General features: G+C 49.8%; 1 protein-coding gene across 1 annotated transcript in view; it reads right to left on the reverse strand.

The window, feature by feature from the left end:
• Window positions 1–290: 290 nt before the first annotated feature.
• Window positions 291–24354, reverse strand: part of pcif1 (phosphorylated CTD interacting factor 1) — a 39665-nt gene continuing 15601 nt past the window's right edge. The window contains exons 5-16 of the mRNA XM_072440079.1: window positions 24123–24250; window positions 23668–23822; window positions 18996–19143; window positions 17859–17942; window positions 17017–17116; window positions 15437–15605; window positions 8342–8502; window positions 3677–3763; window positions 3289–3473; window positions 2885–2978; window positions 1120–1295; window positions 291–709 (exon numbers count right to left, since the gene is read on the reverse strand). Of these exons, the coding sequence (XP_072296180.1) occupies window positions 418–709; window positions 1120–1295; window positions 2885–2978; window positions 3289–3473; window positions 3677–3763; window positions 8342–8502; window positions 15437–15605; window positions 17017–17116; window positions 17859–17942; window positions 18996–19143; window positions 23668–23822; window positions 24123–24250 (1779 nt within the window). The 3' untranslated portion in view covers window positions 291–417. The remainder of the gene's footprint in view (window positions 710–1119; window positions 1296–2884; window positions 2979–3288; window positions 3474–3676; window positions 3764–8341; window positions 8503–15436; window positions 15606–17016; window positions 17117–17858; window positions 17943–18995; window positions 19144–23667; window positions 23823–24122; window positions 24251–24354) is intronic.

Raw genomic sequence — 24354 nt, forward strand, 5'->3', positions numbered from 1 at the left:
AAACCAGGTCTAAACCAGGTCTAAATCAGGTCTAAACCAGGACTAAACCGGGTCTAAACCGGGTCTAAACCGGGTCTAAACCGGGTCTAAACCGGGACTAAACCGGGACTAAACCGGGACTAAACCGGGACTAAACCGGGTCTAAACCGGGTCTAAACCGGGACTAAACCGGGACTAAACCGGGACTAAACCGGGTCTAAACCGGGTCTAAACCAGGACTAAACCAGGTCTAAACCAGGACTAAACCAGGACTAAACCAGGACTAAACCAGGTCTAAACCAGGACTAAACAAGGTCTAAACCAGGACTAAACCAGGTCTAAATCAGGTCTAAACCAGGACTTCGTGAGCCCCAGTGACACAGATCCGGCAGGACCAGTCTCTGCTACAGCTGCTGCTGGTGACACGGATTATGCGGCTCAAACGGCGGCCATCTTGTCGCTGGGACTTGAGCTGCTGCTGCTGTTGTTGTTGTCGTCGTGGTGACTGTTATCGTGGTTGTCGTGGTTACTGGGCGTGGCCTTGGGGGCGGGCTCTGTTCCTTGGGGGGCGGGGCCTGAGGTGGAAGAGGTGGAGTTTGTTCTGGCTGGTTTAAACGCAGCAGAAAGTTCAGAAACTCGCTCTGGAGTCGGAGCCCACTTTGAGAAACCAGCGTCATTCTGAAGAAACAAGACGGCCGTACCATGAACCGCCCGGTACGACATGTCCTCCCTGAAAGAGACAGAACCAGGTGAGGACCAGGACCAGGTGAGGACCAGGACCAGGAGGGGACCAGGAGAGGACCGGGACCATGTGAGGACCGGGACCATGCGAGGACCAGGACCATGTGAGGACCAGGACCATGTGAGGACCGGGACCATGCGAGGACCGGGACCATGCGAGGACCAGGACCATGTGAGGACCAGGACCAGGAGGGGACCAGGACCATGTGAGGACCAGGACCATGTGAGGACCAGGACCAGGAGGGGACCAGGACCATGTGAGGACCAGGACCATGTGAGGACCAGGAGGGGACCAGGAGAGGACCGGGACCATGTGAGGACCGGGACCATGTGAGGACCGGGACCATGCGAGGACCAGGACCATGTGAGGACCAGGACCATGTGAGGACCAGGACTCACCTCTTGCAGACGTGCTGGGAGCCGGAGCGGTACTCGTGCTCGTAGGCTGCCACGTGCAGCTGCTCTCGAAGGAAACGACTCGACTCCATCCGAGTCAGAGCCGGAGTCTCAGGATCTCTCCAGTCTGGGACCACCACCACGAAGGAGAGCGGCTCCGACGAGGAGGACAACAGCTCCTGAAGGACAGGGACCAGGTGTGAAGCAGGTGTAGACCAGGTGTGAAGCAGGTGTAAACCAGGTGTGAAGCAGGTGTAGACCAGGTGTGAAGCAGGTCTAAACCAGGTGTGAAGCAGGTGTAGACCAGGTGTGAAGCAGGTGTGAAGCAGGTGTAGACCAGGTGTGAATCAGGTGTGAAGCAGGTGTAGACCAGGTGTGAAGCAGGTGTGAAGCAGGTGTAAACCAGGTGTGAAGCAGGTGTAGACCAGGTGTGAAGCAGGTCTAAACCAGGTGTGAAGCAGGTGTAGACCAGGTGTGAAGCAGGTGTAGACCAGGTATGAAGCAGGTGTAGACCAGGTGTGAAGCAGGTGTGAAGCAGGTGTAGACCAGGTGTGAATCAGGTGTGAAGCAGGTGTAGACCAGGTGTGAAGCAGGTGTGAAGCAGGTCTAAACCAGGTGTGAAGCAGGTGTGAAGCAGGTGTAAACCAGGTGTGAAGCAGGTCTAAACCAGGTGTGAAGCAGGTCTAAACCAGGTGTGAAGCAGGTGTGAAGCAGGTCTAAACCAGGTGTGAAGCAGGTGTAAACCAGGTGTGAACCAGGTGTGAAGCAGGTCTAAACCAGGTGTGAAGCAGGTGTAAACCAGGTGTGAACCAGGTGTGAAGCAGGTGTAAACCAGGTGTGAAGCAGGTCTAAACCAGGTGTGAAGCAGGTCTAAACCAGGTGTGAAGCAGGTGTAAACCAGGTGTAAACCAGGTGTGAATCAGGTCTAAACCAGGTGTGAAGCAGGTGTAAACCAGGTGTGAACCAGGTGTGAAGCAGGTCTAAACCAGGTGTGAAGCAGGTGTAAACCAGGTGTGAAGCAGGTCTAAACCAGGTGTGAAGCAGGTGTAAACCAGGTGTGAAGCAGGTGTGAAGCAGGTGTAAACCAGGTGTGAAGCAGGTCTAAACCAGGTGTGAAGCAGGTCTAAACCAGGTGTGAAGCAGGTCTAAACCAGGTGTGAAGCAGGTGTAAACCAGGTGTGAAGCAGGTGTAGACCAGGCGTGAAGCAGGTGTAAACCAGGTGTGAACCAGGTGTGAAGCAGGTCTAAACCAGGTGTGAAGCAGGTGTAAACCAGGTGTGAAGCAGGTCTAAACCAGGTGTGAAGCAGGTCTAAACCAGGTGTGAATCAGGTCTAAACCAGGTGTAAACCAGGTGTGAAGCAGGTGTGAAGCAGGTGTAGACCAGGTGTGAAGCAGGTGTAAACCAGGTGTGAAGCAGGTCTAAACCAGGTGTGAAGCAGGTCTAAACCAGGTGTGAAGCAGGTCTAAACCAGGTGTGAAGCAGGTGTAGACCAGGCGTGAAGCAGGTGTAAACCAGGTGTGAAGCAGGTGTAAACCAGGCGTGAAGCAGGTGTAAACCAGGTGTGAAGCAGGTGTAAACCAGGTGTGAAGCAGGTGTGAAGCAGGTGTAAACCAGGTGTGAAGCAGGTGTAAACCAGGTGTGAAGCAGGTGTAAACCAGGTGTGAAGCAGGTGTAAACCAGGTGTGAAGCAGGTGTGAAGCAGGTGTAGACCAGGCGTGAAGCAGGTGTAAACCAGGTGTGAAGCAGGTGTGAAGCAGGTCTCGTACCTCAAAGTGTGTAACCATGGCGTCCATCAGCTCTTCACAAAATGGAGGATTGGCCTCAAATGATCCACTGACAGGTGAGAAAGACAGGAATGGCCTGGGGACATACGAAAGGGTTAAACCAGGACTAAAGCAGGACTAAAGCAGGACTAAAGCAGGACTAAAGCAGGTCTAAAGCAGAACTAAAGCAGGACTAAAGCAGGACTAAAGCAGGACTAAAGCAGGACTAAAGCAGGTCTAAAGCAGAACTAAAGCAGGACTAAAGCAGGACTAAAGCGGGACTAAAGCGGGACTAAAGCAGGACTAAAGCAGGACTAAAGCAGGACTAAAGCAGAACTAAAGCAGGACTAAAGCAGGACTAAAGCAGGACTAAAGCAGGACTAAAGCAGGACTAAAGCAGGACTCACCCTCTGGAGCCGAAGAAGCCGTCGATGTCGGGGAAGGCGGAGCAGAACTGTTTGTAGTAAGAGTTTAATGGTGACGCGAAACACTCGAATGAAATGCCAAACTGCTTGTGAAGAACCTCAAAGACCGTCACCGGGAGCGCCCCCTGCAGGCCTGTCCCCTCATTACAGCCGGCACCGAACATGGCCTGGAGACAGAGACAGAGTGAGGACAAAAGGACAGAGCGCACAGGGACACATGGCCGGGAGACGGAGACAGAGTGAGGACAAAAGGACAGAGCGCACAGGGACACATGGCCGGGAGACGGAGACAGAGTGAGGACAAAAGGACAGAGCGCACAGGGACACATGGCCGGGAGACAGAGACAGAGTGAGGACAAAAGGACAGTACCTGATATCTCTTCAGCAAACACCAGACTCTGGAGAGGAACTTCTCAAACCGAGGATCGTCGATGCAACTGTAACGATACAGCAGCTCCTACAAAACAAAACAGGAAGTGGCTCGTCATACAGGAAACGGCTCCTCATACAGGAAACGGCTCCTCATACAGGAAACGGCTCCTCATACAGGAAACGGCTCCTCATACAGGAAACGGCTCCTCATACAGGAAACGGCTCCTCATACAGGAAACGGCTCCTCATGGCTCCTCATACAGGAAACGGCTCCTCATACAGGAAACGGCTCCTCATACAGGAAACGGCTCCTCATACAGGAAACGGCTCCTCATACAGGAAACGGCTCCTCATACAGGAAACGGCTCCTCATACAGGAAACGGCTCCTCATGGCTCCTCATACAGGAAACGGCTCCTCATACAGGAAACGGCTCCTCATACAGGAAACGGCTCCTCATACAGGAAACGGCTCCTCATGGCTCCTCATACAGGAAACGGCTCCTCATGGCTCCTCATACAGGAAACGGCTCCTCATACAGGAAACGGCTCCTCATGGCTCCTCATACAGGAAACGGCTCCTCATACAGGAAACGGCTCCTCATACAGGAAACGGCTCCTCATGGCTCCTCATACAGGAAACGGCTCCTCATGGCTCCTCATACAGGAAACGGCTCCTCATACAGGAAACGGCTCCTCATACAGGAAACGGCTCCTCATGGCTCCTCATACAGGAAACGGCTCCTCATACAGGAAACGGCTCCTCATACAGGAAACGGCTCCTCATACAGGAAACGGCTCCTCATGGCTCCTCATACAGGAAACGGCTCCTCATGGCTCCTCATACAGGAAACGGCTCCTCATACAGGAAACGGCTCCTCATACAGGAAACGGCTCCTCATACAGGAAACGGCTCCTCATGGCTCCTCATACAGGAAACGGCTCCTCATACAGGAAACGGCTCCTCATACAGGAAACGGCTCCTCATACAGGAAACGGCTCCTCATACAGGAAACGGCTCCTCATGGCTCCTCATACAGGAAACGGCTCCTCATGGCTCCTCATACAGGAAACGGCTCCTCATACAGGAAACGGCTCCTCATGGCTCCTCATACAGGAAACGGCTCCTCATACAGGAAACGGCTCCTCATACAGGAAACGGCTCCTCATACAGGAAACGGCTCCTCATGGCTCCTCATACAGGAAACGGCTCCTCATACAGGAAACGGCTCCTCATACAGGAAACGGCTCCTCATACAGGAAACGGCTCCTCATACAGGAAACGGCTCCTCATACAGGAAACGGCTCCTCATACAGGAAACGGCTCCTCATGGCTCCTCATACAGGAAACGGCTCCTCATGGCTCCTCATACAGGAAACGGCTCCTCATACAGGAAACGGCTCCTCATACAGGAAACGGCTCCTCATGGCTCCTCATACAGGAAACGGCTCCTCATACAGGAAACGGCTCCTCATACAGGAAACGGCTCCTCATGGCTCCTCATACAGGAAACGGCTCCTCATGGCTCCTCATACAGGAAACGGCTCCTCATACAGGAAACGGCTCCTCATACAGGAAACGGCTCCTCATGGCTCCTCATACAGGAAACGGCTCCTCATGGCTCCTCATACAGGAAACGGCTCCTCATACAGGAAACGGCTCCTCATGGCTCCTCATACAGGAAACGGCTCCTCATGGCTCCTCATACAGGAAACGGCTCCTCATACAGGAAACGGCTCCTCATACAGGAAACGGCTCCTCATGGCTCCTCATACAGGAAACGGCTCCTCATGGCTCCTCATACAGGAAACGGCTCCTCATACCCCAATTTGAGCAATTTGCTCAAGTCATGACTTCATTATTTAAAACACCAGAAAGTTTGAAAAGGTTCTGTTGCTCCGTGTACACGTGTACTAAGAGTAGACTCAGGACTAAAGCAGGACTAAAGCAGGACTAAAGCAGGTCTAAAGCAGGTCTAAAGCAGGACTAAAGCAGGTCTAAAGCAGGACTAAAGCAGGACTAAAGCAGGTCTAAAGCAGGACTAAAGCAGGTCTAAAGCAGGTCTAAAGCAGGACTAAAGCAGGTCTAAAGCAGGACTAAAGCGGGTCTAAAGCGGGTCTAAAGCGGGACTAAAGCAGGTCTAAAGCGGGTCTAAAGCAGGTCTAAAGCGGGACTAAAGCGGGACTAAAGCGGGTCTAAAGCGGGTCTAAAGCGGGACTAAAGCGGGTCTAAAGCGGGACTAAAGCAGGACTAAAGCGGGTCTAAAGCGGGACTAAAGCGGGACTAAAGCGGGACTAAAGCGGGACTAAAGCGGGACTAAAGCGGGACTAAAGCGGGTCTAAGGCAGGTCTAAAGCAGGACTAAAGCAGGTCTAAAGCAGGTCTAAAGCAGGACTAAAGCGGGTCTAAAGCGGGTCTAAAGCGGGACTAAAGCGGGTCTAAAGCGGGACTAAAGCAGGACTAAAGCAGGTCTAAAGCGGGACTAAAGCGGGACTAAAGCGGGACTAAAGCGGGACTAAAGCGGGACTAAAGCGGGTCTAAGGCAGGTCTAAAGCAGGACTAAAGCAGGTCTAAAGCAGGTCTAAAGCAGGACTAAAGCATGTCTAAAGCGGAACTAAAGCAGGACTAAAGCGGGACTAAAGCGGGACTAAAGCGGGACTAAAGCGGGACTAAAGCGGGACTAAAGCGGGACTAAAGCGGGACTAAAGCGGGACTAAAGCGGGACTAAAGCGGGTCTAAAGCGGGTCTAAAGCGGGTCTAAAGCGGGACTAAAGCGGGACTAAAGCGGGACTAAAGCGGGACTAAAGCAGGTCTAAAGCAGAACTAAAGCAGGACTAAAGCAGGTCTAAAGCAGGACTAAAGCAGGACTAAAGCAGGTCTAAAGCAGGACTAAAGCGGGTCTAAAGCGGGACTAAAGCAGGTCTAAAGCAGGACTAAAGCAGGACTAAAGCAGGACTAAAGCAGGTCTAAAGCAGGACTAAAGCAGGACTAAAGCAGGTCTAAAGCAGAACTAAAACAGGACTAAAACAGGACTAAAGCAGGACTAAAGCAGGTCTAAAGCAGGTCTAAAGCAGGACTAAAGCAGGTCTAAAGCAGGTCTAAAGCAGGACTAAAGCAGGACTAAAGCAGAACTAAAACAGGACTAAAACAGGACTAAAGCAGGTCTAAAGCAGGACTAAAGCAGGTCTAAAGCAGGTCTAAAGCAGGACTAAAGCAGGACTAAAGCAGGTCTAAAGCAGAACTAAAACAGGACTAAAACAGGACTAAAGCAGGACTAAAGCAGGTCTAAAGCAGGTCTAAAGCAGGACTAAAGCAGGTCTAAAGCAGGTCTAAAGCGGGACTAAAGCGGGTCTAAAGCGGGACTTAAGCAGGACTAAAGCAGAACTAAAGCAGGACTAAAGCAGGACTAAAGCAGGACTAAAGCAGGTCTAAAGCGGGACTAAAGCAGGACTAAAGCGGGTCTAAAGCAGGACTAAAGCAGAACTAAAGCGGGACTAAAGCAGGTCTAAAGCAGGACTAAAGCAGGACTAAAGCAGGTCTAAAGCGGGACTAAAGCAGGACTAAAGCAGGTCTAAAGCAGGACTAAAGCGGGACTAAAGCGGGACTAAAGCAGGACTAAAGCAGGTCTAAAGCAGGACTAAAGCAGGACTAAAGCAGGTCTAAAGCGGGACTAAAGCAGGACTAAAGCAGGTCTAAAGCAGAACTAAAACAGGACTAAAACAGGACTAAAGCAGGTCTAAAGCAGGACTAAAGCGGGTCTAAAGCGGGACTAAAGCAGGACTAAAGCAGAACTAAAGCAGGACTAAAGCAGAACTAAAGCGGGACTAAAGCGGGACTAAAGCAGGTCTAAAGCAGGACTAAAGCAGGACTAAAGCAGGACTAAAGCAGGACTAAAGCAGGTCTAAAGCAGGACTAAAGCAGGACTAAAGCAGGACTAAAGCAGGACTAAAGCAGGTCTAAAGCAGGACTAAAGCAGGACTAAAGCAGGACTAAAGCAGAACTAAAGCAGGACTAAAGCAGGACTAAAGCAGGACTAAAGCAGGACTAAAGCAGGACTAAAGCAGAACTAAAGCAGGACTAAAGCAGGACTAAAGCAGGACTAAAGCAGGACTAAAGCAGGACTAAAGCAGGACTAAAGCAGGACTAAAGCAGAACTAAAGCAGAACTAAAGCAGGACTAAAGCAGGACTAAAGCAGGACTAAAGCAGAACTAAAGCAGAACTAAAGCAGGACTAAAGCAGGACTAAAGCAGGACTAAAGCAGGACTAAAGCAGAACTAAAGCAGGACTAAAGCAGGACTAAAGCAGGTCTAAAGCAGGACTAAGGCAGGACTAAAGCAGGACTAAAGCAGAACTAAAGCAGGACTAAAGCAGGACTAAAGCAGGACTAAAGCAGGACTAAAGCAGGACTAAAGCAGGACTAAAGCAGGACTAAAGCAGAACTAAAGCAGGACTAAAGCTGGACTAAAGCAGGACTAAAGCAGGTCTAAAGCGGGACTAAAGCAGGACTAAAGCAGGACTAAAGCAGGTCTAAAGCGGGACTAAAGCAGGACTAAAGCAGGTCTAAAGCAGGTCTAAAGCGGGACTAAAGCAGGACTAAAGCAGGACTAAAGCAGGTCTAAAGCGGGACTAAAGCAGGACTAAAGCAGGACTAAAGCAGGACTCACCAGCTTGCTGAAGTGGCCTCGGTTCACTTTGACCATCTCTCCTTTGAAGCGTAGACAGGCCACGTCGTTCTCAAAGTGCAGCTCGACACGGGGCAGAGCTGGAGTGGGCGAGGACAGTCTGAGCGGGTAACAGTAGACGAGCCGCGCACTCGGGTCTGGGGCTGAGAACAATTAACACACGCACAATTAACACACGCACAATTAACACACGCACAATTAACACACGCACAATTAACACACGCAGGAACTATATCAGACTTGTGAAGGCTCCAGAAAGTGAGGATGAGACAACACAGAGAGCTTCCTCCAGAAGATCATTCTGGAGCTTATATCAGGAGCTGCTCCATCACTAAAGAGTCTGAAGACACCACGAGGCCCCATAATGAAGGTTCTGAACCACTGTGAGAAGGAGCGCCTCATGAAGGCTGCAGGAGTGAACGGAGCGCCTCATGAAGGCTGCAGAAGTGAACGGAGCGCCTCATGAAGGCTGCAGAAGTGAACGGAGCGCCTCATGAAGGCTGCAGAAGTGAAAGGAGCGCCTCATGAAGGCTGCAGGAGTGAACGGAGCGCCTCATGAAGGCTGCAGAAGTGAACGGAGCGCCTCATGAAGGCTGCAGAAGTGAAAGGAGCGCCTCATGAAGGCTGCAGAAGTGAAAGGAGCGCCTCATGAAGGCTGCAGGAGTGAAAGGAGCGCCTCATGAAGGCTGCAGAAGTGAAAGGAGCGCCTCATGAAGGCTGCAGGAGTGAACGGAGCGCCTCATGAAGGCTGCAGAAGTGAAAGGAGCGCCTCATGAAGGCTGCAGGAGTGAAAGGAGCGCCTCATGAAGGCTGCAGGAGTGAACGGAGCGCCTCATGAAGGCTGCAGGAGTGAACGGAGCGCCTCATGAAGGCTGCAGGAGTGAACGGAGCGCCTCATGAAGGCTGCAGAAGTAAAAGGAGCACCTCATGAAGGCTGCAGGAGTGAAAGGAGCGCCTCATGAAGGCTGCAGGAGTGAACGGAGCGCCTCATGAAGGCTGCAGAAGTGAACGGAGCGCCTCATGAAGGCTGCAGAAGTGAACGGAGCGCCTCATGAAGGCTGCAGAAGTGAAAGGAGCGCCTCATGAAGGCTGCAGAAGTGAAAGGAGCGCCTCATGAAGGCTGCAGAAGTGAACGGAGCGCCTCATGAAGGCTGCAGGAGTGAACGGAGCGCCTCATGAAGGCTGCAGGAGTGAACGGAGCGCCTCATGAAGGCTGCAGGAGTGAAAGGAGCGCCTCATGAAGGCTGCAGAAGTGAACGGAGCGCCTCATGAAGGCTGCAGGAGTGAACGGAGCGCCTCATGAAGGCTGCAGGAGTGAAAGGAGCGCCTCATGAAGGCTGCAGAAGTGAACGGAGCGCCTCATGAAGGCTGCAGGAGTGAACGGAGCGCCTCATGAAGGCTGCAGGAGTGAAAGGAGCGCCTCATGAAGGCTGCAGAAGTGAACGGAGCGCCTCATGAAGGCTGCAGAAGTGAAAGGAGCGCCTCATGAAGGCTGCAGGAGTGAACGGAGCGCCTCATGAAGGCTGCAGGAGTGAAAGGAGCGCCTCATGAAGGCTGCAGAAGTGAAAGGAGTGCCTCATGAAGGCTGCAGGAGTGAAAGGAGCGTCTCATGAAGGCTGCAGGAGTGAAAGGAGCGCCTCATGAAGGCTGCAGGAGTGAAAGGAGCGCCTCATGAAGGCTGCAGGTGTGAAAGGAGCGCCTCATGAAGGCTGCAGGAGTGAAAGGAGCGCCTCATGAAGGCTGCAGGAGTGAAAGGAGCGCCTCATGAAGGCTGCAGGAGTGAAAGGAGCGCCTCATGAAGGCTGCAGGAGTGAAATGAGCGCCTCATGAAGGCTGCAGGAGTGAAAGGAGCGCCTCATGAAGGCTGCAGAAGTGAAAGGAGCGCCTCATGAAGGCTGCAGGAGTGAAAGGAGCGCCTCATGAAGGCTGCAGGAGTGAAAGGAGCGCCTCATGAAAGCTGCAGGAGTGAAAGGAGCGCCTCATGAAGGCTGCAGGAGTATAAGGAGACCTCCAGGACAAACGACTGGTCTTCTCAGGGCGTTCTATATGAAATGTCAGTAATGATCAAAGTTTGTCCATGTGTTTGAGGAGCTCAGGAAGAGGAAACTGAGACATGACGCTTCTGGTGACATTTGAAGGTTATGACGCTTCTGGTGACATTTGAAGGTCATGACGCTTCTGGTGACATTTGAAGGTCATGACGCTTCTGGTGACATTTGAAGGTCATGACTCGTCTGGTGACATTTGAAGGTCATGACTCGTCTGGTGACATTTGAAGGTCATGACTCGTCTGGTGACATTTGAAGGTCATGACTCGTCTGGTGACATTTGAAAGTCATGACATGTGCTGAAACCACCAGCAGAGGCAGAAGTGTTCCTCAGGTGCAAAACACAGAGAACTGAACAGCAACAAGAGATGGAACCATCAGCGTGGGACATGTGACTTCATGGAACGGTCACAGAAGAAGACATGATGGTTTTTGTGTGACATATTAGTTTCTGACATCAGACTTTGTCATCTTAGAAGCATTAGTATACTACATACTATAAAGATGCAGAACAGAAAAACTACCTTTGAATACCGTATTTTCCGTTTGACTATAAGTCAAACGTTTTATTAGGCCCGAGCCCCAGCAGGGCGGAGGGCCTATTACTCCTGCAATGCTGCCGAAGGCAGCATAGCAACTGTCTGACCAAACATGCGGGCGCAGCCCCTGGCAAGTACAGTGAACTAGCCCATGCCGAAGGCATGGATCATGCATACTTACTCCTGCTATGACAGAAATAGTCAACAATGAGTGAATGGGCGTAGCCCATTCACTCATTGTTGACAACAGCAGCGCGAAGCGCTGCATTCCTCCAAAAACCCTCCTGGCATCGTCCCGTACGCAAGAGTCCATGCCGCAGGCATGGGCCATGCTTGTATCTGCTCAAATCAATGGAAGTCTATGGGGAGTGGGCGGGGCATCCCGACGGAATAGGGAGTGACGAGCGCGTAAGCACTCCTAATGATGATTCCACCCCATGGCGGCATGGGGAAGGGTTAGAGCTTTCAAACGATGTATAATTTGTTGTTATAGTGAAAACGGCTATATTGTTTTTGCTAAAAATATTATTATTTTTCTTGTTCTTCAGCGCTTTGATCTCTAATTTGACCCCCTGAACATGCTCAAAAACTCACCAAACTTTGCCCAAAATTCAGAATCGGCGAAAAATTTGAATTTTTCTGGCCATTTTTTTTTTCGTTAAAAAATGGCGCGACAGCGCCACCGACAAAAGTCAAAATACATTGCGCCTATGGGAGACGCCCCGAGGTCAACTTTGTCGTAGAGCTACGAAATTCGGGACACGCATTCCTCTCGTGAGGACAAAAACAAAATATTACTGTGGCCACGCCCCCAGACTTACCCTATGGCCGCCATCTTCCTTTGAAAATGAAAACACGCCGAGTTAGCCATTTTGTTCACGTCAAACTTTGACAAACTCCTCCTAGGGCGTTTTGCCCACTGACTTCAAAATCGGCGTACGTCCTCTTTAGAAAAGGGAAATAGCCAGAATGTAGAGAGGCACGATTTTTAAAGGTGTGCAAATTTTTGTGACTTTTCGTCAATGTTCACTGGGTGAAAAATAGGGGGGTTGGTCCCGAGGAGGAGGAGGAGGAGGAGGAGGAGGAGAAGGAGAAGGAGAAGGAGAAGGAGAAGGAGAAGGAGAAGGAGAAGGAGAAGGAGAAGGAGAAGGAGAAGGAGAAGGAGAAGGAGAAGGAGAAGGAGAAGGAGAAGGAGAAGGAGAAGGAGAAGGAGAAGGAGAAGGAGAAGAAGAAGAAGAAGAAGAAGAAGAAGAAGAAGAAGAAGAAGAAGAAGAAGAAGAAGAAGAAGAAGAAGAAGAAGAAGAAGAAGAAGAAGAAGAAGAAGAAGAAGAAGAAGAAGAAGAAGAAGAAGAAGAAGAAGAAGAAGAAGAAGAAGAAGAAGAAGAAGAAGAAGAAGAAGAAGAAGAAGAAGAAGAAGAAGAAGAAGAAGAAGAAGAAGAATATTTCGATGCGAAAACAATGTTTCCCATTTTTCAAATATCATAAACTATACATTTTCGCTTTCCTACCTCATGGTGTGGGTCCCTGGTCACTGACGGGTACTTTCGTTAATTTTGAGTGGGCTCCGCCCACTTTGTGTTTTTGGCCCTCTAAACAGTAATAATGTTCAATTTTTGCATTACATGTTTATATGAACGGAACATGCAAGAGATGGAACGTATTCGTGAGCTACTTAGCGCAAATGAGTGCTCCAATGTAAAGTGCTCGTTTAGTGCGCACTTTTGTACGGGCTTCGCCCGTTTACAACGGTAATGTTCCATTTTCCTACTACTAATTAGTCTGCACGGGGCGTGCGTGAGGGAGAAGTGTGTTAGTGAGTGTTTGGAAGTGGGCGAGCGCTTCGCGCTCGATTTCGTGCGCACTATGTGCGCACTTTCGCAGCCGTGCTTTGCACGGCCTTACGAGAGTAATAGGCCTCTCGCAGCTTGTGGCGCTCGGGCCTAATAACTCTTATTTACAGCCGTTATATGGACAGAGAATATTGAAAAAAACAGCGTTGCACATGATTAAGTCAGTGTTGCACATAGGAGGAGCCTCGTGGTTTGGGGAGTATCCAGTTCCTTGAGGGGAGGAGCCTCGTGGTTTGGGGAGTATCCAGTTCTTTGAGGGGAGGAGCCTCGTGGTTTGGGGAGTATCCAGTTCTTTGAGGGGAGGAGCCTCGTGGTTTGGGGAGTATCCAGTTCTTTGAGGGGAGGAGCCTCGTGGTTTGGGGAGTATCCAGTTCTTTGAGGGGAGGAGCCTCGTGGTTTGGGGAGTATCCAGTTCCTTGAGGGGAGGAGCCTCGTGGTTTGGGGAGTATCCAGTTCCTTGAGGGGAGGAGCCTCGTGGTTTGGGGAGTATCCAGTTCCTTGAGGGGAGGAGCCTCGTGGTTTGGGGAGTATCCAGTTCCTTGAGGGGAGGAGCCTCGTGGTTTGGGGAGTATCCAGTTCCTTGAGGGGAGGAGCCTCGTGGTTTGGGGAGTATCCAGTTCCTTGAGGGGAGGAGCCTCGTGGTTTGGGGAGTATCCAGTTCCTTGAGGGGAGGAGCCTCGTGGTTTGGGGAGTATCCAGTTCCTTGAGGGGAGGAGCCTCGTGGTTTGGGGAGTATCCAGTTCTTTGAGAGGAGGAGCCTCGTGGTTTGGGGAGTATCCAGTTCTTTGAGGGGAGGAGCCTCGTGGTTTGGGGAGTATCCAGTTCCTTGAGGGGAGGAGCCTCGTGGTTTGGGGAGTATCCAGTTCTTTGAGGGGAGGAGCCTCGTGGTTTGGGGAGTATCCAGTTCCTTGAGGGGAGGAGCCTCGTGGTTTGGGGAGTATCCAGTTCTTTGAGAGGAGGAGCCTCGTGGTTTGGGGAGTATCCAGTTCTTTGAGAGGAGGAGCCTCGTGGTTTGGGGAGTATCCAGTTCTTTGAGAGGAGGAGCCTCGTGGTTTGGGGAGTATCCAGTTCTTTGAGGGGAGGAGCCTCGTGGTTTGGGGAGTATCCAGTTCTTTGAGGGGAGGAGCCTCGTGGTTTGGGGAGTATCCAGTTCTTTGAGAGGAGGAGCCTCGTGGTTTGGGGAGTATCCAGTTCTTTGAGAGGAGGAGCCTCGTGGTTTGGGGAGTATCCAGTTCCTTGAGGGGAGGAGCCTCGTGGTTTGGGGAGTATCCAGTTCCTTGAGGGGAGGAGCCTCGTGGTTTGGGGAGTATCCAGTTCTTTGAGAGGAGGAGCCTCGTGGTTTGGGGAGTATCCAGTTCCTTGAGGGGAGGAGCCTCGTGGTTTGGGGAGTATCCAGTTCCTTGAGGGGAGGAGCCTCGTGGTTTGGGGAGTATCCAGTTCCTTGAGGGGAGGAGCCTCGTGGTTTGGGGAGTATCCAGTTCCTTGAGGGGAGGAGCCTCGTGGTTTGGGGAGTATCCAGTTCCTTGAGGGGAGGAGCCTCGTGGTTTGGGGAGTATCCAGTTCCTTGAGGGGAGGAGCCTCGTGGTTTGGGGAGTATCCAGTTCCTTGAGGGGAGGAGCCTCGTGGTTTGGGGAGTATCCAGTTCTTTGAGGGGAGGAGCCTCGTGGTTTGGGGAGTATCCAGTTCCTTGAGGGGAGGAGCCTCGTGGTTTGGGGAGTATCCAGTTCCTTGAGGGGAGGAGCCTCGTGGTTTGGGGAGTATCCAGTTCCTTGAGGGGAGGAGCCTCGTGGTTTGGGGAGTATCCAGTTCCTTGAGGGGAGGAGCCTCGTGGTTTGGGGAGTATCCAGTTCCTTGAGGGGAGGAGCCTCGTGGTTTGGGGAGTATCCAGTTCTTTGAGAGGAGGAGCCTCGTGGTTTGGGGAGTATCCAGTTCCTTGAGGGGAGGAGCCTCGTGGTTTGGGGAGTATCCAGTTCTTTGAGGGGAGGAGCCTCGTGGTTTGGGGAGTATCCAGTTCTTTGAGAGGAGGAGCCTCGTGGTTTGGGGAGTATCCAGTTCCTTGAGGGGAGGAGCCTCGTGGTTTGGGGAGTATCCAGTTCTTTGAGAGGAGGAGCCTTGATCAGGTTTAGGGTTCAATGCATGTTTTTGACATGAACATTTTTGTTTTTCAATTTATCTTTTCTTCCATTTCAAGTTTCAGTCGTTCTTGTGTTTGACCAGAGTTTTAACATTAGAAAATTAATGGGAATAAAATCAATACAATTTGACTCTCAATGGAAATGTTACAAGTGAAATCCTTTAATGGAAACTGCATATTGAACCCAAATGAGAAAGGATTCAGCAGAAGATGTGAAGGAGGAAGATCCAACCAGCCACGTCACAGACCTTTACTTTGCCTCGCTGTGAGTGGTCAGAGTGGTCAGAGTGGTCAGAGAAGCCACACCACTTGATGCTACTTCTGGGCCACACAGCGACACACAGGGCCATACAGCTAGCGCGCACCGCTGGCTGCACCGCTGGCTGCCCTTTGGCTCCCTGGGGCTTGGCAAGTGCAGCTTAAGATACAGGGTTCACCTGTGTGTCTCTGTGGAGGTGGGGCTGAGTCTGAGGGGGTGTGGCCTGTGTCTATGAAGGCGTGGTTACCTGTGGGCTCTGGAGGCGGGGCCGGCAGCAGGCTCAGGTGTGTCTGTCTGAGGCGGCGACTGTAATCTGCAGAGAGCTGATAAATCTTTGAACAGATTCCCTCGACAGAATCTTTGGCCACAGCAGCAACGTGAGGACCACACTGAAGTCTGAGGTGCTCCAGGCGCTCCTGAAGAGAAACACAACCCATAATGAAGTCTGAGGTGCTCCAGGCGCTCCTGAAGAGAAACACAACCCATAATGAAGTCTGAGGTGCTCCAGGCGCTCCTGAAGAGAAACACAACCCATAATGAAGTCTGAGGTGCTCCAGGCGCTCCTGAAGAGAAACACAACCCATAATGAAGTCTGAGGTGCTCCGGGCGCTCCTGAAGAGAAACACAACCCATAATGAAGTCTGAGGTGCTCCAGGCGCTCCTGAAGAGAAACACAACCCATAATGAAGTCTGAGGTGCTCCAGGCGCTCCTGAAGAGAAACACAACCCATAATGAAGTCTGAGGTGCTCCAGGCGCTCCTGAAGAGAAACACAACCCATAATGAAGTCTGAGGTGCTCCAGGCGCTCCTGAAGAGAAACACAACCCATAATGAAGTCTGAGGTGCTCCAGGCGCTCCTGAAGAGAAACACAACGATTACTGGTAATACCGACCCCTCCCACTAAAACCATGTACAGTAGGCCCCTCCCACTTAAAAACATGTACAGTAGGCCCCTCCCACTTAAAAACATGTACAGTAGGCCCCTCCCACTTAAAAAACATGTACAGTAGGCCCCTCCCACTAAAAACCATGTACAGTAGGCCCCTCCCACTAAAAAACATGTACAGTAGGCCCCTCCCATTAAAACCATGTACAGTAGGCCCCTCCCACTAAAACCATGTACAGTAGGCCCCTCCCACTAAAACCATGTACAGTAGGCCCCTCCCACTTAAAAAACATGTACAGTAGGCCCCTCCCACTTAAAAAACATGTACAGTAGGCCCCTCCCACTAAAAAACATGTACAGTAGGCCCCTCCCACTAAAAACATGTACAGTAGGCCCCTCCCACTTAAAAACCATGTACAGTAGGCCCCTCCCACTAAAACCATGTACAGTAGGCCCCTCCCACTAAAAACATGTACAGTAGGCCCCTCCCACTAACATGTACAGTAGGCCCCTCCCACTAAAAACATGTACAATAGGCCCCACCCACTAAAAACATGTACAATAGGCCCCTTCCACTAAAATATGAACAATAGGCCCCCCCCACTAAAAAAACGTGTACAATAGGCCCCTTCCACTAAAATATGAACAATAGGCCCCCCCCACTAAAAAAACGTGTACAATAGGCCCCTCCCACTAAAAATGTGTACCATAGACCCCTCCCACTAAAAACCTGTACAATAGACCCCTCCCACTAAAAAAATAGGCCCCTCCCACTAAAAACATGTACAATGGTTCCAAGAGTCTCTAAAAGCACAGTAGGAGGTAAAGCCTTCTGGTGGGCAAAAGAGTTTTACAAAGATCTCTACTAGTAGGATTAATGTATAATGTGCACAGTCGCAATAAAAAAGTGTAGTTGTACAGTAGTGTAGTATTGTAGTACCATGTAGTCCTCTTTAGAGGCGGAGTGATCTCGTCTGAGCCAGTTCATTGTGTCTTCTGCGTTCCACTTCACAACTTTCCTGCTCTCTGGGCTGGCGTTCCTAAAACACACAGTTCTGATCAGTCTGAGGTGAACAGTCTGAGGTGAACAGTCTGAACAGTCTGAGGTGAACAGTCTGAACAGTCTGAGGTGAACAGTCTGAACAGTCTGAGGTGAACAGTCTGAACAGTCTGAGGTGAACAGTCTGAACAGTCTGAGGTGAACAGTCTGAGGTGAACAGTCTGAGGTGAACAGTCTGAGGTGAACAGTTTGAGGTGAACAGTCTGAGGTGAACAGTCTGAGGTGAACAGTCTGAACAGTCTGAGGTGAACAGTCTGAGGTGAACAGTCTGAGGTGAACAGTCTGAGGTGAACAGTCTGAACAGTCTGAGGTGAACAGTCTGAACAGTCTGAGGTGAACAGTCTGAGGTGAACAGTCTGAGGTGAACAGTCTGAGGTGAACAGTCTGAGGTGAACAGTCTGAGGTGAACAGTCTGAGGTGAACAGTCTGAGGTGAACAGTCTGAGGTGAACAGTCTGAGGTGAACAGTCTGAACAGTCTGAGGTGAACAGTCTGAACAGTCTGAGGTGAACAGTCTGAACAGTCTGAGGTGAACAGTCTGAGGTGAACAGTCTGAGGTGAACAGTCTGAGGTGAACAGTCTGAGGTGAACAGTCTGAGGTGAACAGTCTGAACAGTCTGAGGTGAACAGTCTGAGGTGAACAGTCTGAACAGTCTGAGGTGAACAGTCTGAGGTGAACAGTCTGAGGTGAACAGTCTGAGGTGAACTGTGTGCGTGTCAGACCTGGAGTCGATCATCTTCTTGGCCGCTTCTGCATATTTGAACAGAAGTTTCCGAGCTTCTTCTTTGTATTTGATTCGAGACAATCTGTTAAAAAATAAAAAAGTACATTTACATTTAGAGCAGCAGATCCATCAGTGAGCGGAGAGAGAGGAGAGAGACACACACAGCATTTTAGCAACGCACAATGTCACACACAATGAACAACACTGCTGGAAGGGCCTAGTGTTCAGGTTTAGGGCCTAACTCCTGCTCACAGCAGGTCCTAAAAGCTCTATAAAGCTTTAACTGCTTCAAAATGCAGCAGCAAGATTACTAACAGGAACTAAAAGAAGAGAGCACATTACGCCGGTGCTTGAGTCTCTTCACTGGCTCCCGTCCAGTTTAGAATCACATTTAAACTCCTCCTCCTGATTTACAAAGCCATAAATGACATGGCCCGTCCCACCTCAAAGATGCTTTGGAACCATCTCATCCAAACAGAGCTCTTCACTCTCAACATGCTGGCCTTCTGGTGGTGCCAAGAGTCTCTAAAAGCACAGTAGGAGGTAGAGCCTTCTGGTGGTGCCAAGAGTCTCTAAAAGCACAGTAGGAGGTAGAGCCTTCTGGTGGTGCCAAGAGTCTCTAAAAGCACAGCAGGAGGTAGAGCCTTCTGGTGGTGCCAAGAGTCTCTAAAGGCAGAGTAGGAGGTAGAACATTCTGGTGGTCCCAAGAGTCTCTAAAAACACAGTAGGAGGTAGAGCCTTCTGGTAGTGCCAAGAGTCTCTAAAAGCACAGTAGGAGGTAGAGCCTTCTGGTGGTGCCAAGAGTCTCTAAAAACACAGTAGGAGGTAGAGCCTTCTGGTAGTGCCAAGAGTCTCTAAAAACACAGTAGGAGGTAGAGCCTTCTAGTAGTGCCAAGAGTCTCTAAAAGCACAGTAGGAGGGAGAGCGCCTGTGTTATGGAATCAGCTCCTGTCCATGTTAAAGAGACCGACACAGTCTCCTCATTTAAGACCAGGCTTTAAACGTTCCTCTATAAATCGGTTAGGGTCAGGCCGGTTAGGAACAGAAATATAAAGCTACAGTTTCAGCTCCGCTGCCCTAGGAGCAACTCTGGGATGTGGTTTTGGGTAAGGTTCTGGTGTGTCGGTGACCTTACCTTATGGGGATGTCGTTCATGACCTCTCGGAACATACTCGGGGAGATCACGGGCTCACAATCGCTCGGCAGCAGAGGATCCAGGCCTTTGTCGATGACTTTCCTCTCCAGAAGCCAGCGATTAAACGACTCTCGAGGAGGGTCTATACCTGAGCACAAGTCACAGAGGAGGGTCTATACCTGAGCACAAGTCACAGAGGAGGGTCTATACCTGAGCACAAGTCACAGAGGAGGGTCTATACCTGAGCACAAGTCACAGAGGAGGGTCTATACCTGAGCACAAGTCACAGAGGAGGGTCTATACCTGAGCACAAGTCACAGAGGAGGGTCTATACCTGAGCACAAGTCACAGAGGAGGGTCTATACCTGAGCACAAGTCACAGAGGAGGGTCTATACCTGAGCACAAGTCACAGAGGAGGGTCTATACCTGAGCACAAGTCACAGAGGAGGGTCTATACCTGAGCACAAGTCACAGTAGTGTTTGCAGTAGTAGTACTAGTACCTTCTCTCTGCAGGCACAGCTCGTGGTAGTGTTTGCAGTAGTATTTGCAGTAGTGTTTGCAGCAGTATTTGCAGTACTAGTACCTTCTCTCTGCAGGCACAGCTCGTGGTAGTGTTTGCAGTAGTATTTGCAGTAGTAGTACTAGTACCTTCTCTCTGCAGACACAGCTCGTGGTAGTGTTTGCAGTAGTATTTGCAGTAGTACTAGTACCTTCTCTCTGCAGACACAGCTCGTGGTAGTATTTGCAGTAGTATTTGCAGTACTAGTACCTTCTCTCTGCAGGCCCAGCTCGTGGTAGTGTTTGCAGTAGTATTTGCAGTAGTATCTGCAGTAGTAGTACTAGTACCTTCTCTCTGCAGGCACAGCTCGTGGTAGTGTTTGCAGTAGTAGTACCTTCTCTCTGCAGGCACAGCTCGTGGTAGTGTTTGCAGTAGTATTTGCAGTAGTGTTTGCAGCAGTATTTGCAGTACTAGTACCTTCTCTCTGCAGGCACAGCTCGTGGTAGTATTTGCAGTAGTATTTGCAGTACTAGTACCTTCTCTCTGCAGGCCCAGCTCGTGGTAGTGTTTGCAGTAGTGTTTGCAGTACTAGTACCTTCTCTCTGCAGGCACAGCTCGTGGTAGTGTTTGCAGTAGTGTTTGCAGTACTAGTACCTTCTCTCTGCAGGCACAGCTCGTGGTAGTGTTTGCAGTAGTGTTTGCAGTAGTGTTTGCAGTAGTATTTGCAGTACTAGTACCTTCTCTCTGCAGGCACAGCTCGTGGTAGTGTTTGCAGTAGCATTTGCAGTAGTATTTGCAGTACTAGTACCATCTCTCTGCAGGCACAGCTCGTGGTAGTGTTTGCAGTAGTGTTTGCAGTAGTATTTGCAGTACTAGTACCTTCTCTCTGCAGGCACAGCTCGTGGTAGTGTTTGCAGTAGTATTTGCAGTACTAGTACCTTCTCTCTGCAGGCACAGCTCGTGGTAGTGTTTGCAGTAGTATTTGCAGTACTAGTACCTTCTCTCTGCAGGCACAGCTCGTGGTAGTGTTTGTAGTAGTGTTTGCAGTAGTATTTGCAGTAGTATTTGCAGTACTAGTACCTTCTCTCTGCAGGCACAGCTCGTGGTAGTGTTTGCAGTAGTATTTGCAGTAGTATTTGCAGTACTAGTACCTTCTCTCTGCAGACACAGCTCGTGCTAGTGTTTGCAGTAGTGTTTGCAGTAGTATTTGCAGTAGTATTTGCAGTAGTATTTGCAGTACTAGCACCGTCTCTCTGCAGGCACAGCTCGTGCTAGTGTTTGCAGTAGTATTTGCAGTAGTATTTGCAGTAGTATTTGCTGTAGTATTTGCAGTACTAGTACCTTCTCTCTGCAGACACAGCTCGTGGTAGTGTTTGCAGTAGTGTTTGCAGTAGTGTTTGCAGTAGTATTTGCAGTAGTATTTGCAGTAGTATTTGCAGTACTAGTACCTTCTCTCTGCAGACACAGCTCGTGCTAGTGTTTGCAGTAGTGTTTGCAGTAGTATTTGCAGTAGTATTTGCTGTAGTATTTGCAGTAGTATTTGCAGTACTAGCACCGTCTCTCTGCAGGCACAGCTCGTGCTAGTGTTTGCAGTAGTATTTGCAGTAGTATTTGCAGTAGTATTTGCAGTAGTAGTACTAGTACCTTCTCTCTGCAGACACAGCTCGTGGTAGTGTTTGCAGTAGTATTTGCAGTAGTACTAGTACCTTCTCTCTGCAGACACAGCTCGTGGTAGTATTTGCAGTAGTATTTGCAGTACTAGTACCTTCTCTCTGCAGGCCCAGCTCGTGGTAGTGTTTGCAGTAGTATTTGCAGTAGTATCTGCAGTAGTAGTACTAGTACCTTCTCTCTGCAGGCACAGCTCGTGGTAGTGTTTGCAGTAGTATTTGCAGTAGTGTTTGCAGTAGTAGTACTAGTACCTTTTCTCTGCAGGCACAGCTCGTGGTAGTGTTTGCAGTAGTGTTTGCAGTAGTATTTGCAGTACTAGTACCTTCTCTCTGCAGGCACAGCTTGTGGTAGTGTTTGCAGTAGTGTTTGCAGTAGTATTTGCAGTACTAGTACCTTCTCTCTGCAGGCACAGCTCGTGGTAGTGTTTGCAGTAGCATTTGCAGTAGTATTTGCAGTACTAGTACCATCTCTCTGCAGGCACAGCTCGTGGTAGTGTTTGCAGTAGTGTTTGCAGTAGTATTTGCAGTACTAGTACCTTCTCTCTGCAGGCACAGCTCGTGGTAGTGTTTGCAGTAGTATTTGCAGTACTAGTACCTTCTCTCTGCAGGCACAGCTCGTGGTAGTGTTTGCAGTAGTATTTGCAGTACTAGTACCTTCTCTCTGCAGGCACAGCTCGTGGTAGTGTTTGCAGTAGTGTTTGCAGTAGTATTTGCAGTAGTATTTGCAGTACTAGTACCTTCTCTCTGCAGGCACAGCTCGTGGTAGTGTTTGCAGTAGTATTTGCAGTAGTATTTGCAGTACTAGTACCTTCTCTCTGCAGGCACAGCTCGTGCTAGTGTTTGCAGTAGTGTTTGCAGTAGTATTTGCAGTAGTATTTGCTGTAGTATTTGCAGTACTAGTACCTTCTCTCTGCAGACACAGCTCGTGCTAGTGTTTGCAGTAGTGTTTGCAGTAGTATTTGCAGTAGTATTTGCTGTAGTATTTGCAGTAGTATTTGCAGTACTAGTACCTTCTCTCTGCAGGCACAGCTCGTGCTAGTGTTTGCAGTAGTGTTTGCAGTAGTATTTGCAGTAGTATTTGCTGTAGTATTTGCAGTACTAGTACCTTCTCTCTGCAGACACAGCTCGTGCTAGTGTTTGCAGTAGTATTTGCAGTAGTATTTGCAGTACTAGTACCTTCTCTCTGCAGGCACAGCTCGTGGTAGTGTTTGCAGTAGTATTTGCAGTAGTATTTGCAGTACTAGTACCTTCTCTCTGCAGGCACAGCTCGTGGTAGTGTTTGCAGTAGTATTTGCTGTAGTATTTGCAGTACTAGTACCTTCTCTCTGCAGGCACAGCTCGTGCTAGTGTTTGCAGTAGTGTTTGCAGTAGTATTTGCAGTAGTATTTGCAGTAGTATTTGCTGTAGTATTTGCAGTACTAGTACCTTCTCTCTGCAGGCATAGCTCGTGGTAGTGTTTGCAGTAGTATTTGCAGTAGTATTTGCAGTACTAGTACCTTCTCTCTGCAGGCACAGCTCGTGGTAGTGTTTGCAGTAGTATTTGCAGTAGTATTTGCTGTAGTATTTGCAGTACTAGTACCTTCTCTCTGCAGGCACAGCTCGTGGTAGTGTTTGCAGTAGTGTTTGCAGTAGTATTTGCTGTAGTATTTGCAGTACTAGTACCTTCTCTCTGCAGGCACAGCTCGTGCTAGTGTTTGCAGTAGTGTTTGCAGTAGTATTTGCAGTAGTATTTGCAGTAGTATTTGCTGTAGTATTTGCAGTACTAGTACCTTCTCTCTGCAGGCACAGCTCGTGGTAGTGTTTGCAGTAGTATTTGCAGTACTAGTACCTTCTCTCTGCAGGCACAGCTCGTGGTAGTGTTTGCAGTAGTATTTGCAGAAGTATTTGCTGTAGTATTTGCAGTACTAGTACCTTCTCTCTGCAGGCACAGCTCGTGGTAGTGTTTGCAGTAGTGTTTGCAGTAGTATTTGCTGTAGTATTTGCAGTACTAGTACCTTCTCTCTGCAGGCACAGCTCGTGCTAGTGTTTGCAGTAGTGTTTGCAGTAGTATTTGCAGTAGTATTTGCAGTAGTATTTGCTGTAGTATTTGCAGTACTAGTACCTTCTCTCTGCAGGCACAGCTCGTGGTAGTGTTTGCAGTAGTATTTGCAGTAGTATTTGCAGTACTAGTACCTTCTCTCTGCAGGCACAGCTCGTGGTAGTGTTTGCAGTAGTATTTGCAGTAGTATTTGCTGTAGTATTTGCAGTACTAGTACCTTCTCTCTGCAGGCACAGCTCGTGGTAGTGTTTGCAGTAGTATTTGCAGTAGTATTTGCTGTAGTATTTGCAGTACTAGTACCTTCTCTCTGCAGGCACAGCTCGTGGTAGTGTTTGCAGTAGTGTTTGCAGTAGTATTTGCTGTAGTATTTGCAGTACTAGTACCTTCTCTCTGCAGGCACAGCTCGTGGTAGTGTTTGCAGTAGTGTTTGCAGTAGTATTTGCTGTAGTATTTGCAGTACTAGTACCTTCTCTCTGCAGGCACAGCTCGTGGTAGTGCTGTCTCAGTTTGGTCACCAGTTGCGCTCGCTGCAGTTCGATCTCTGGATGCGGCGGCAGCAGTGGAACAGCAGCTCGCTCACGAATCACAGCGTTTGTCTGAACGTCCAGATCCCAGTAGATCCTACAACACAACACATTACAACACATTACAACACAACACAACACACACAACACACACAACACATTACAACACACAAACACATTACAACACAACACACAAACACATTACAACACAACACACAAACACATTACAACACAACACACAAACACATTACAACACAACACACAAACACAACACAACACATTACAACACACACACACACACACACACACACACACAGACATTACAACACACACACATTACAACACACATTACAACACACACAATGAGTCAGATGCCCTCCCGTGCTGCTGCACTCACACGGCGGGCCTGTAGGGGGCAGGCGTAGGCGCAGACGGCGTGGACGGAGTGGGAGGAGTCTGTTTTTCTTCTGTGCTCCAGGGTTTGACTCCTGGAGTGGAAGGAGAGATGGGCGTGCTCGGCTCCACCTGCAGGACACAAACACAAGTACACTTAAGAAGAGATGACAGAGAGGCCTACAGGGGAGAGAGAGAGAGACCTACAGGGGAGAGAGAGAGAGGCCTACAGGGGA

The sequence above is a fragment of the Eucyclogobius newberryi genome, unplaced genomic scaffold, assembly GCF_026437365.1.
Source record: "Eucyclogobius newberryi isolate DKJ021-1_F unplaced genomic scaffold, fEucNew1.0.hap1 SCAF_11, whole genome shotgun sequence".
Lineage (NCBI taxonomy): Eukaryota > Metazoa > Chordata > Actinopteri > Gobiiformes > Gobiidae > Eucyclogobius > Eucyclogobius newberryi.